The sequence below is a fragment of the Falco naumanni genome, chromosome 4, assembly GCF_017639655.2.
Source record: "Falco naumanni isolate bFalNau1 chromosome 4, bFalNau1.pat, whole genome shotgun sequence".
Classification (NCBI taxonomy): domain Eukaryota; kingdom Metazoa; phylum Chordata; class Aves; order Falconiformes; family Falconidae; genus Falco; species Falco naumanni.
Genome location: NC_054057.1, coordinates 42,023,447 through 42,038,124, shown reverse-complemented (window position 1 = coordinate 42,038,124; position 14,678 = coordinate 42,023,447). Strand labels below are relative to the sequence as shown.

General features: G+C 36.6%; 1 protein-coding gene across 6 annotated transcripts in view; it reads left to right on the top strand.

The window, feature by feature from the left end:
• The window catches only part of NEBL (nebulette), a 269,278-nt gene that overhangs the window by 175,392 nt on the left and 79,208 nt on the right, over positions 1-14,678 (top strand). For 4 of the 6 annotated variants that reach the window (XM_040591575.1, XM_040591574.1, XM_040591579.1 and 1 more), the window contains 3 exons: positions 4,478-4,582; positions 6,716-6,826; positions 13,268-13,378. The exons of the other annotated variants lie outside the window; for them this stretch is intronic. In XM_040591575.1, coding sequence (XP_040447509.1) covers positions 4,478-4,582; positions 6,716-6,826; positions 13,268-13,378 — 327 coding nt within the window. The remainder of the gene's footprint in view (positions 1-4,477; positions 4,583-6,715; positions 6,827-13,267; positions 13,379-14,678) is intronic. 6 annotated transcript variants of the gene reach the window in all.

Sequence of the window (14,678 nt, the reverse complement as noted above, 5' to 3'; positions counted from 1 at the left end):
GCAAGGAGTTTGCATTCTTGCCTTTAATTTTTGACTCGATAACATTCAGAACTTTTTATATATTCTTCATCCTTTTTAGCATGAATCTTATTGTTGGTGTACATCTGTACATTTTATGTGTACAATGCGTACAATTTTATGGGGCTTACAGTTTGGTCATAAGATGACCTTGGGACAGCAGCCAGTGTCCTTGCTGACCGCGAGACTGGGTGATTGCCCTTTTCTGTTGGTGGAGCTGTCAGCACAGCTCCTCCATCAGAACGCTGTGCCAGGAGCGCTCATGACTGAGATGCTGGGGTTGCATTACGCTTGCCCTGCATTCTTTGCAAGCTGGCTTTAATTTGGCAATATGGGTTTTAAAAAGTGTTACAGTGGCAGCCCTTCACACAGGTGTAATTTTCAGCCTTGAACTGTATGTAGGGGAAGTTGTGAAGTGTTCACATGCTCCGGTTCCTGAGGAAATCCCCATTTTCATTTGAGGTTGGCAGATGTTTGTTCTGTGGCTGTGATACCCCCTGGATTGTTTCTCCCTAAAGCCATTTCATTTAATCTCCCTCCATTATGCAATTTTATTCCACAGATGTTTTCAAAATGTCACGTGTGTTTGATTTGTATGAATTAGCATCCTTTTCAGGCCTTTTCTCTTCCATATTGAAATTGAGCTTGTCCATTTGCTTGGATTACTTATGTTTTGGTATATTCTCATCTCTTTGTTTTGGTTGTGTGGTGTGATGTTGTGAATACTGTTATAAGCAGAGAGGAAGATTACTATACAAATAAAATGGTCATTGACCAAACTGTCATAATCCTTTTTGGTAGAGAGGCAGACACTGCCTTCTGAAGATTCTGCTGAATTTGTTTTACGATACCAGTGCTTCTTTTCTGCTATGGGAAAAAGTAGTGCTAGTTTCTGGGTAGCTGTCCTTATACAGAGCCCAACTTTTTTTTTAGCATGTCCCTGTTATAAAGGAAGGGCCAGAGCAGAAACGGAGTGCCTTTTTACTCATACTGATACGGTTGTGACCGCCTAATTTAGGATGGAGCTGTTTCTATGAATGCACCGTTACTAGTCACATCCTCTAACTCAGGAGGACTTTGAGGTCCAAATTCTTGGAGTCTAGTAAAATACTGTGAGGCGACAATTCTGTGTGCTTGCTGTTCTTGTGCTTTTCTCTAGGTTTCTGTGGCCACAGAGAGGGGATTTGGTATTACTTGGTCTGTGGCCTAACACAACTCTTAGTCTTACGAGACTGTAAATTAAGAAATGTGGGATCGGAAAGGGAATCCTTAGTGGAAAAAAGTTCCCTTTTGGTCTAGCATAAGGGCTAGATAAGAAGGTTCAGACCTTTTTGTGGCTTTTCTAAGCTTAAATGGGTCTTCAAGAGATGACAGTTGTATAATGGATCTTGACATGATGACTGTCAACATGGTTACATCATTGATGTTAAGATACTAAGAACAATTTTTTGAGTATATTCATATCAAAGTTAGATTAATATGTACCCCTGAATACAAAGGAAAGGTGGCTGCTTGGACTAAACTGTTACCATTGGAGCCTTTCCTTTAGCCCACAGTCTCCTCCTGTGTCTCTCCTGTGGAAGAGGCTGATAGAACAGGCCATGGGCAAGATGAATTTCCTTGGCGAGCCAGGAAGCTTCAGCCTGAAGGTTGGATGCTGTAGTTTTATAAAGTTGATCTTGCCAAATAACATCCATTCAGAAAAAAATGCAATTTTACGCTTATTGTTTTGGTGGTTGTCTAGGAATTTTAATCCAATTTAACTGGATAGCTGTGTTGCTGGTCAGAGTTGTTTTATGATGAGTCGGGGAGAAGAAAGGGATCAGGAGAGAGCTATTAAAAATTCGGCCTTCAGTGAGCTATTGGACTTCAAAAGTATATCAAAAGAGCAGTGGTGGCTCCAGGCCATCATTTGCAAATTTTTCCTATTATTTGTTTTTTTTTCTCCAGGCTTACCAGTTCTATTCAACCTAAACAGTGTATTTTGTGGTGAGGGGTAAGTCACTTGCAGGCAAAATTTCCTGTTCAGTATTTTAGACATCTGAATTTCTAACCCCAGACTTTGGAGAACAGTGTTAGCTGCTCTGCCTATTCCTTCTAGGCGTTGGTTAAGTTCAGTCTTAGTCAACCTCTTAAGCCTTTTGCTTACATCATTTGTAACAGATACACTTTTTAAGTGCAGATGTCATGAGTTCATGATACTTGTCCCATCTCACCTTCCAGCTTTCTGATTCCATGCGATCCAAACACTTCTGTAGCAGGCTGAAGTGTGTTGGATCAGTCTGACTGCACATTTTGTTGCATGTCCTCTCTAAATTGCTCACTTGAACCTACAGGCGTTTTGTGGCCTCTATGGGTTACTATAATAAATGTGAATAATATAGGAGTAAGGAGGTGGCATTAGTCCTTTACTGCTTTCAGTTATTTTGAAAGCATGACTTACACACAGACAGACACACACACACTCACTCTCAATTAAGAGATACCTTAGAAAGCTTTCATGTTTAATTTTTGAATGTGATTATTGCTCTGTAATTAAAATGGATGTAATTACAGTCAGGTCTCAGGTATCTGTGGGTGATTTATCGAAGTTGTGAGTGGCAAGACTCTCCATCTCCTCTACCAAAGTCTCAGCTTTGCTGGAGTTTCCACTGGGAATGCCATCAAACCTAACCAGTAGACAGTCAGCTCTGTAGACTTCACAAGTCCCTTTTCAGCCATATCACTGTGAACAAACATAATCCTACAAAGCCTTTTTTTTTTTTTTTTTTTTTTTTAAGGCTAGGTATGTTCATGTGCACATGCATACACACACTTGCAAGTACATGCATGAATGCGTGCAAGTTGAAAAGTGAGTGCCTGCGCATGTTTGCCACAAAACTGCCCTTTTTGCGTGTTCTCTACGATTACCTAGGAGTCCAGTGACACACATAGGTTACATGAATTTGTGGGTTCCTGAGTAAAATTATGATACAGTAATTTTACACCCGTTGTTCACCAAACATTTGTATTTAGAATACACTGATATACAGAGGCAGACGATATGTTTGGTAATGAGATGTAGATCCCTTCAGTAGTCCAAATGTGGGTGAGCTCAGTAGTAACCAAAATTATTTCCTGTGTGAGGATTACATAGTCATCAGTTTGAGATGAATTTGGCATTATCTAATCCATTTTGTGGTGGACAAAAAGTTTGCATCAGAAAGTACAGGAGCAGCTTTTGTGTAAGCTGCCATCCTACTCATGAATTTTCCAAGTCCCTGTAGAGGAGTGTAGACTACAACTTGTGATATCCATTAAGGATTCAGAGAAAGAGGAAATTAAGACTGCATATTTCTGTAATGCTCAGATGCAGATCATATTGCTTCTGTCAGTGCTTGTCAGCAAGTCTAGAGTACATAAATGCAAGCTGCTGTTGTGCAGATTGTGAAAATGAGGTTGAAGAAATGGAGGCAGATAATAACCATGAAAGCTTAATACTAAATAATACAATTTGCATTGAACTTAACTGTTCTATGTACAAAGAAATAAATGTCACTAAAAACATTGAAGGCTATCCATGTAAAGTGTCTATCTTTAAAACTTATTTAATTCATCTCATCGTAATTCACCATCTTTCTTCACACAGTTCTTACATGATAAAGGTCCCTACACATTCACCATGTCCATAGATTTTATCCTTCTTGTGGTCTCACTAATACAAACACTGACTTCATCAACAGTCATGTGATTATTATACCTGCCTGTATCATTTGCCCCATGGTAAGAAAATGGTTGGTTTTGGTTTTTTTTTAAACAAAAAAAGAGTAGTGTTTTGGGTTTTTTGGCAAAATATGTCATGGTGATCTGCTTAAAAAATGGTTTCCTTTGTGCATACATGGTTTTTAAAAAGGCTGAATTTAAAATTTGTTTGGTCTTAAAGAAATCCTGTTACTACTTGAATGTCATGGCTGTTGGGTTGCTTTGTAGGCAATGATTTGGCAGTAGCCTTTTGAATTTATTCATGTAACTCTTGGATTCATACGGGGCATTTGATTATGTTACACAGATTCTGTGCTTGCTAGGTCTGTGTTAGAAGTTTAACAATTTTATCTTTGAGATCAAGGATCAAGGAGATAAATTATTAGATTCTCCTTTCTTTAGAGATACTAGCACATCTACAACAGTGCTGAAAATGTGCTGTAGATGTAGAGAAAAATCGTATCTTTTTCATCTTTAAAGAATTCTGTGACTTTTATATAGCCCTGGTACTGTGTCTGAGAACTGGGTGTTTCCCTTTGGCTTAATTCGAGCCAGCCTGAGGTATTTGCAAGCCACCCAGCATAGTATCCATAAACAAAATAATAATAATAACAACAACCACATTAATAATACTGATGATAATAATAATAATAGCTGTTGTTTATTTTTCTGGTTTTTTTTAAAGAGCAATTAAACTTCTTTTTTCTTCTCTTTGTAGATACACTATAAAGAAGAGTTTAAAAAATCTAAAGGCAAGTGCATATTTGTACCGGACACCCCACAGCTAAAACATGTGAAAAGTCTCGGTGCTTTTATTTCTGAGGTAAGACCTAAAAGATTGAAGACTTCTGTTTGCTGCTTATCCTTCCTAAAAACTCTCTCAATTGAATGTGATGGTTTTTAGGAGGGGAAGGATGGCTTATTTCAAATAACAACTCTTTAAAACTGAAGTAACTTAAATTAGTGTATACTATATACGTGAGTAATAATAATTTGGAATTATGCAACACTTTTATTTTGGGAGTCCAAGATACTTTACTAATAGTTCTGAGGCGCTCCTAGCTATCCCATTCTGTGGATAGATAAACTAAGGAATAGGAAAAGGATTTCTTGTTACTTACTCTGCAGTAATGAGTTTTGCAGATTGTACCTGTGCATACTTTACCTGCTGTGGAGAATTCACAGCCTGGTAACAAACACAAGGAGACAAGGAAATTGTTAAACCCATGTTACCACCCCTGTCCTCCTTCAGCAAGGGATTGGGGGAACATCAGGTTAATGGCATCGGCAGGTTGCCTGAGCACTTGCATGCGTGTACATGCATACCCATGTCAGAGTTTTTAGCTCTTCATGTACACACAAACACACACACAACTGTAGTGGCAGATAAAAAATGGCGGCTTCTAAAATGCCAGAGTTTACTGCCAGCTCTCCATGTCCCAGGTACAACGTGTCATAGGATTGCATCTCTCATTGTTTTCCACAGCTGAGAACAGCGGTGGGAGTTTACCAGACAGAGTTGCTTTGTTAAGGAACTGCTGTTTCTGAGTGATTTGCCTGTCACTGTGACCCTTGGAACACTTAAAATTTTTGGTACCTCATTTTTTGTGCTGCCTTTTTGATTAAGTATATTCCAATATCCTTTCTGGAGTTATGTAATTTATATACATTCTGTATTCTGTTTCTGTTTTCACCAGTTTGCTGTGTGGCTACATTCAATATAAATGCATCCGATTAGTATTTTTGTTGTGTTTTATTGAATTTTCTGAGAAAGAGTGGCATGTCTCAAGGGGCAGAAATGTGGTGAAATTATACTTTCTAAGGCACAGACTGTTGTACAGAAGCACAATACAGAGAGAGTATTTATCAAATCCATCTGTCTGATTCCCAATAAAAGCTGCTAATTATTACTCAGAGATTTAGAGATATAAAAATATTTCAAAAATTTAAACATGTTCTATGTTATCACACTGTTGAACACACTGGTTGCTTATTGCAGCATTACCTGAAGCCAATGATGTGATGGGTGGTTTGTCTTGTAAATTACTGACCTCTAGTGTCCCATAACCTGTTTTTGCAAAACTAGAACACTGAAATTCTTAACAGTTTGTCTACTGCAGGAAAGAGAGCCCTCTCTTTTGGGAAATGACAAGAAATGTTACAGCAAATTATTTATATATATATATGTATGTGTATAAATGTATAAATACATATGGGGAACTAGTCTCTTAATGAACAGCTATATATTGCACAGTAAATTAATGACATTAGTATAATTTAGGGTATCTTTGATATTTATGATTACTTTCACAGCATTACTTGACATTATTGTTTTATGGATTTGAAAACCTTAGATCTGAAGCAAAAGCCTCCCAGATTTTGAACTATTATTCTGGTCTGTCTCATAAAACCCTTTTGTGAGGAATTGCTAGTACTGACTACTGGATGAAGTACAGGATAAATAAAAAGCAATTTAAAAATGAATCTGTAATATGAGAAGATTAAATAGAAGTGATGGCAGACATGCTAACCCCAATCTTCCTGTCCTTTCCAGTTACATTTAATTGCTACTACTTATTAATCAGTAAAATACTTTTTGTTGGCCTCTTGTGGCACTCATTGTGCAAAACTTGGGAAAATGGAAAGAAAAAAGATAATTTTAGTTTTTAGAAACGATTTTAAAAAAGGCTAGAAAAATAACTGCTTTGCTTACCTTATTTTATACTCCCCCCCAAATTATTGAATTTAATTAGGAGGTGCTGTGCATTGCTTGGTGAATTAGACACGCCTAAAGTATTTTAGTTATTTAAAGATCTGGTTTTGCTTGAAAGTTTATGACAGCATTAGATTTTTCCAGTTCTAATGGTCTATGGTATTTTATTTAATAGAAAAAATAAGTAGTGTGATAACTGTATCTTAATTTTTGCATTATATGTCACCTTTTTCTCCCCTCTAGGTGAAGTATAAAGGAGCTGCTAAGAAAGACCTTTCCAACTCTCTTTATCAGCAGATGCCAGCCACAATTGACAGTGTGTTTGCAAAAGAATTAATGCAACTTCAGAGCAAGGTACAATTTTAGAATCACAAAAATTATTTTTAAATGAATTGTGTGACAGAATATGACCAATTTGAATGATATATTTGAACGGATACTTGATCACCTGCTTTATTCATTTGGGTGAGTTCATCATCCAGAGTTTATTGTGATACCTTCCTAACTTCAACAACCACTCACTTCAAAAATCTTACTTGTTATTTTTATTAAATATAAATTTAAAAACTACTAGTGCATTCATCAATCCAATGAAACCAATTAGAAATCCATGAATTCAATAAGGAATTACTGAATTCAGTGACATTGCACTCCATTTATAGAATAAATGGATCTTATATAACAAACATTTCAATTTGGGTGTTGTATTAACTTTATGAAATGTTTGATGCTGAAAGGAAAACAAATAAATAATGTTTTTTTAAAGGCACTTACTGGTAGCAGTGAAAGTATTTCTGTTGATCTGCATACTACCACTCACAAAAAATTTTATAGAATTAAAAATATTAAATCAAGTATATTGAGCATAGCGTAAAACATGCAAACAACCAGTAAAACAGTAAATTCAAGGTCATTTGCCTCCAGGGTCTTAAAAATATAATGCCCTCAATGTAGGCAAGTGACCCTTCACTTCCATTGATCTCAGTGGAATTGAGTGTTAAGTATGTGTAATATGAATGAAGTTACAGATTTTCATTGTTACTCATGAGAGTTACAGCTGATAGATGGTCCTGATTTTCTGTCCACCAAGCATTTCCACATTTTTCTTGTTTTGCCTTTCTCCTCTCTTAAAGTTATTAACTATGTATAGTTTAATACAGCCACTCTGTGAACACACTCTTAAATCCATATTATTGATTGTATCTCAGTATGCATTCTTCTAATGCAATGATTTTTTTTCAAATAAAGGAAAATATTCATAACAAAAGAAAGCACTGAAATCTTGGGACAGCTTGGAAAGAAGTGTTTTAATTTAAAACAATTTGTTAATCAAGGCTATGTTAAGCAAATATTATAAAATGAAGTATATTTTGGCTTTCATAGTTTGAAATTGAACATATATATACTCAAGTTAAAGCAGCACCGTAGCTGAAATGACCTTAATGTGACATTTCATTGTACAGTGAGTGATTAGAAGAATTACAGTAGAAATAAATTGGGAATTAAAACTTGTATAACACTTCTAAACTATTAGCTTGATTTATAAAACACTACTGACTAACTTGACTATAAAACACTAACTAGTTTGCCACGGATTTACTGCTGGATTCATCACAATTGAGTAGATTCTACATTAGTTTACACAAATGAGGTTAATTAACATCAGTGATGCGGCAGAAAAAATAAATAACTAAGACTAAACATGAAACCATTTGATTCAACAAAAAAACCCCAACAACTTTTAAAGGAAAAGATTGACATTTTCATTTGATATTTTTGCAGGTTTTCCTCAATCATCCAGCAGTCATAGAGAAACAAATATGCATATAGGATGAGTTGTACCTAAGCAGAAACTTTTCTTGTAAAATTCATACCATTCCATTAGGAACAGATGCATTATAAATCATAAACTGCCATAAAACTTAAAAGATACGCTGACACATTTTTCCAATTTGTGGTTTCTGTTGCAGTGGACCTGAATTTAATGATACTTTGAGAGAGATCCTATGGGATTTTCTAGTGGAAAATCTTCTCTACAGTATTCAAATCTAATCCGTGTTGTGCCTATCACTGTGGTACCTAAGTAGCTAATACAAGGATTTCAGATTTCAGCTAGGTCAGGATATGGCAGAGGGGATTTCTGCTGCATCTGTCTAGCTGGGATTGAGAATTTACAGGTCATTACTTCAGCGAGAGGAGACTGCGTATGCCATAGGAAGGAGAGAGAACAGCACCAGCTGGCCATTGTGCCAGCCCTCCTGCAAAAAGGCTGCTGTAGGCACAGAACTGCAGTCTGTCTCTCAGTTATAGCAAGCTGATTTTAAATAGGTGCTGCTTTCCCGAGAGGTGGAGAATACGAGTACGTGTCCTCCTCCCCATCCACATCAGAACAAATTTACACCTTTGACTCCCTCTTCATGCTTCTTGAGTGCGAGGCTGAGCTTGAATGCTTTTGTAGCCACATCAAGCAGGTGCTTTCTCTCGCTGTGATGCCATGCTCTTGGCAGGGTCCATAGCTTCATCTGCCAAGCAGGTGAATCAGGACTAGGGGATCATGGTGTGGAAGAAAAAGAGCCACTGACCCTGCCTGCTATGGCCTGCTGGCACAGGACTGCTGAGGTTGGTATGCCTCTGCTGGGTGATCTCCTCACACAGGTGTGTCCTCTGCGGATGGTCTGTCCTGTGATTTGGTGTTTGATCCTAAAATGGTGCTGCTGCCCTGCTCCTGCCCAGCAGCTCAATTTTCAACCTACCTAGGTATAGTCCACTTTATTAATTTTTATACACTGTTTTAGATCACAGCCGTGATTTAGGAACTTGGAGGCAACAAGGGGACATTTCTTTTTTCTCACAAGAAATTATTCCCCAGCTACAGCTGCCCTCCACTGTTCTCTCCAGAGCAGACTACCATAGCATCATCTATCACTTTTGCATGCTTTAACTGGTACGGCAGTTGTCAGTGACTTCAGCAGAGCCAAGACCTTGTTCTGTAGGGTTCCAGCCATACAATGTCAGCACTGATGGGATCTTGCCATAATGGAGAGTACAACACCCAGACGTTTGTGGTTCTCCTCCTGTGAAACTTGCTCCCCATATTGGCTGTACTGGTTCGTGCTCAATTCCCTCTTCCAAGATACATGGGAAAGACCGAAACAAGACCACCTCTGCAGGCTTTTGCATAAAACCCATGTTTGCTCTTGGTGTTTTATTTAGAACTAGCATGAAGATGGAAGTAAATACCCACAGAGAAGGAAATCCATCCAAGATTTTGACAAAAAAATCATGACACTGTTTATGGGAAGAAAAATGTTTCAGGAGAATGAAGAAGAATTTCATAGCCCCACATACTTGCATGACTTTTATAAATTTTAGGTTTCCCTCTATGCAGAAAATTTGACTGTTGACTTCTAAATAGCTTTCTTGAGGGTGATTTTCCTCCCTCTTTCTTTTGCCATAGCTATCCCTTGGGTAAGCTGGAGAGAGCAGAAGTCCCTGTCCCCACTGCGTAACTTTATCTTCCTTGCCAGCCTACAAAGCTCTCACCAATTTTCCTGTAATCTGCAACAAGAAAACAAAGTTGATGAGAACAGTCTAGGCAGGAGCCCTCATTTTAATTTTCTTGAGAGGAAACGGACATTTTCTGGAAAAATTGCATTTTCCTGTGGAAAATATTTCTGAAGGGAAATTTCTGATCATTGCTAGCTTTGGGCCAAGTCTTTTTCTTGTCTGAAGACCAGTAGAATGAATTCTTCATTACGTAGAAAAATTTTTTTAATAAGGTGTCACAAATAATGATAAAGGTATTTAAAATTGCTTGGGGGGAAACAATGTTGAAAAAAGTATGTGTTTCATCACTTTTTTTAATCACATTATTTCTGCCATAAGAAGAGATTGCACTGTTTTTCTTCTTATCTGAAAGGAATAATCTAAAGCAAACTGAAGGCAGTTTAATTTTCTCCTTTGCACAGGGCAATATCTCAAATAGTAACTATATGTCAATGCTCAATAGTGTTTTCTGTTTGTTTTTGAAGATAATGAACCAAGTGTGTATTAGTATTTTCAACCTCCATAGAGAAAGTTTCAGAGTTTTTCTTACATATGGGCAGAATCCTCCTTTTATTTCACATGGATTTTTTTTTTTACTATGATAAAGCTATTTTTTTGTGGTTTACTGCATCATTTACAATCGTATTACACATTATCAGACTGTTCTATGTAAGTCTTAATGATTTTGTATGGTATCAAATCTCATGTTCAAGATTTCCTCTTTTTTGTGGTAACAGGTATTAGTTTCCTGAACTTCTCTAGTCTTGTTTTACACCACTACATTGGATAATCTAATTCTCTATCTAGAGATTAAAATGTCATTTTCTGTGTTCTTTAACATTTCCTCCTACAAATCCTACATGGTGGTTTTTATGTTTAGAGCTCAGCTTACTGACTATAAAGGGAAATAAAAAAAATAAATATTTAATAGTGTTTAAAGTATTCCAAAACAGAGGGTCATTCAGAGTTAAGTTAAAAGAGTGCAAAGCCTTCCTCAATGCAGCTTCCCAGTGACATGCTGTTGTAGAAGAGAGATAAGAAAAATAAAAAATGAGTACTTACAAATTAGTTCAATCTGAAGTCATACCTACTTAAATAATTGCCTTGTATTTCTCAAGTTAATAAATGGTGCCACTGCAGAGTAGAGGTTACATCAGTGACCTGTAATACTTGATCTCCCTCTAGAGTAGTTTCATATGTAGATTTGATAAAGAAAATTAAGTTCAGTTAAAATGTGAAAATCGACATGAAATGGGAAATAAATGTACATGTGCTAACATGTAAAATAATGGTTCTAAGAATATTCATGAAATAATCCTCATAAACATTTTTCCGTGCTTCCTTGGGACTGATTTAAAGATCTGGGAACAGTTCTGCACTAAACTGTCCAAAACTAAAGGAGACAGCTATTGAACTTCTCCTAGCTTGTGATTGCTTCAGGGTTAGTTAAGTCAATTAATAACAATAATGTGAAAAGATAGGAAGAACACAGCTGTCAAATAGCAAGTCAAATATTCCTACATTAAGCTAAAGAAACAGTCATCTTTTCCCAAGATAGTAGACACTCAGTTGTAATTTCTGTTAGTTTTCTTGCGCTGGGTGTTTATGTGCTATTGTGTTTTGCTGTCTTGGTTATGTAGCTCATTCACCAAGAGAAGAATATAGATGTTGAACCAGCAAAGTGGCAATGTAATAAAATACATATAAATCAGTAGATTTTGGAAGTAACTGTACGAGTCTGCTTTTCAGAATGGTGGTAAGTGGGGAACATCTTTAAAGTGACAATGTGAAGCAGGAGAAGTAGCAAAACAGTTTTTGTGGCATATGTTTATGTAATAATCATACTTTTGCAGGAGATCATTTGTTAGTGATGCTTCAGTCTTGTTAAAGACTATTTGCTTTTCCAGTTGCAAGATGTAATCAGTATAGGGTTATAGACATTTTGTTGTTTCAATTTGCTTTTGTTTCCCCAGAGGCCTGATCATGTTGGATTTACACTGTATAAGGAGATGACACATTTTAAGTTTCCTAATTTGATACTTTCATTCATGTAGTAGCAGTGAAACACCCCCCATCCCCCACCCCGCCCCCCCGCACCCCCATTTTTTTGGTCTTAATCTCTCAGCCTATATATCATTTTGTAATATGATAGAGTCAGGGCAGATACTAATGTATTGCCTCGGACACTGTGATCTGTGACTCAGATGCAATCTTGCTAAACACAAACACATACATTTTCTCACAGTTCTAGTATCCTGTCCTAAAAAAGTCCAGATCACCATAGTTGAGAGTTCCCATCTACAAACTTTCACAGTGTTCTTTTATTGCTGTCTAGGGGTTAAGTTTCAAATCCTTCTCCTCCTGATCAGCTTTCAGTCTTGTTTAGTGTTTGCTGTTTTCTTGGGGATTATTTTAATGCTTGCTCCTGAGAGCTGTTAGAAAATGAATTTTCTTGATGCTTGCTGCCTCTTCAGGCATCAAAACCTGGTGATTTTTCTTAATGTAAGCCTAAAAGCTTCTGACAAGGATAAGTGCAAGATCAGCTTTTCAAGAGTTCTACTATGTGAATGTCTGTATATGTAAGTATAACACAGTACACTGAAAGCTGGATGAATGCCCAACATTGAGCTCAGTTTCTATTATAAAAATAAATTTGTTTATAAACTCACAATCCAGGTCCATTTTCATTTACCATAATGACTATTGAATGTAAATATTATTTTTCTTTGTGAACCTTGGGGACTAGTAAAAATGTGTGTTGTGCTAATAATTTCCTAACAGTGGAAGAAATAGATGTTTGGGCTATGAGTATTTCATACCTGTTTATTTATGAGGAATGCACAAAATCTTTTTTTCCCCATGAAAGCAGGGGAAAAAAAGAAAACTGGAATAGTTAATTAGCTGATAGATCCAAGTGTTTCAAGCAAAAAAAGCTTTTGCTTATGCTTTTCCTTGGGCTGTCTTCTTACCTTGTTAATTTTCTGTTTCTGTATGTTTCTTTTTCTTCCCCCTGTCTACTTATAACTCTGTTGGAATAACATATGCAGAGAAATCTCTCTGCTGACTGTGCCTCATATGTCTCTGTTTTGGGTGGAAGCTGCTCTCATTTCAAGGCTCTGGCTCCACTAAGGAGCTTAATTACTACATTTCTTCTTGAATGCCGGCACCCTATGACACTAGGTTTAACCCAGCTCATATTATTATACCTACTCTGCTGAGGTCACAAAAGTGTAATGTTACTCTTTTCAGGTTCTCTATAAACAAAAACATGATGCTGAGAAAGGAACTTCAGATTATGCACATATGAAGGAGCCTCCAGATATTAAGCATGCCATGGAAGTCAGTAAATACCAGAGTGATGTAAGTACTCCTCCATCTGAAATGAGTTTGCTTGTTTTGGGTAGGTGCATCTAACAGCTAACTGAAATGAATTGGGCATGGAGTATTTTCATATTTGATTAGTTGGTATTTTTTTTACATTATTTGCTCTGAACTAATTTGGGACATGAATGGTATGTGACTTTTATTCTAAACTGCAGTGGAAAGCACTTGTTATTGTTTGTTAGTAGTAAGTGTTTTTAAGTGCTATCACTTTAAAATTACAAACACAGGTTCTCTGATGCATGTGTACCTATTTGTACTTCAAAGGTATATAAAGCTCTTTGTTTACATGAGCACCAGTGTGGTTTCAGTCTGTCAAGACTTGGACAGTTCTTCAGGGTTCTGTATAGAGGAGAGAAGGGGGCTGTTTCTGCCCTGCTCTTGCATGCTTTTATGCATGTGAATAACTTTGATCCTGTCTCGTGAATACATATCAAATAAGTTTCAAAGAACAGTTTATGACTTACCTTACAGAATCCGGGCCATAGAGTTCAGTTCAATACCTGGCACTAGTTTATACCATTGACCAAAGTATTTGTGTAGTTTTACTTAAAATAATTTACAAGTAATTTAGAGCATTTAGCAATATTTTAAAAGTTGGTTGCTTTTTTTTTCCTTTTTTTTTTTTTTTTTTACAGCTGTTAACTTTAAGTTATTTAGGTTTTCACAATGTAAAAGCCTAGTAACAGTATGTACATTTTTTCTTAGTATCAAGTCAGATTTTACTTCATGGTTAAGATACCTTATACTAGCTCAGTGGACTACTGCTGGGGGAGAAATGCTACCAAGATTAGTGTCTTGAATGATAGAAACACAGCTTTGAAGAAAAATTTAGGTTTTGTAAAAACTTACTTATGAGAAAAGTAAATTTTAGGAAAAGATTAGCTAAAATAGTGGGGTCATTTTAAAGGGTACACAAAACCAGTAAGAACAGCTGACATGTAAATACCTTTAAAGTTATGATCCATTTCCATTCTTCTTAGGTAACCAGCTTAAGTCAGGTAGGTATGTGATTTTGTAACTCTTGTTTCTCAGATAATTGGGATATTTTTTTGCTGTTATCAGTGTAGAAAATTAAGCTTGGGTGTTCATTTTGAATTATCTTAAATTCACGGTATCCTCCCTCCTGTCAGTGTAACAAACTCTGTTAGGTTGTGTAGGCTGAAAACTAAATGTCAATGTTAGATGTATGTCCGTGTGTGCAGAATCTTGACAGCTGGCCGCTGATTAAAAGGCTGCTGGAAAACTTCAGGGAAGCATTATGTTTGAAGAATAACTT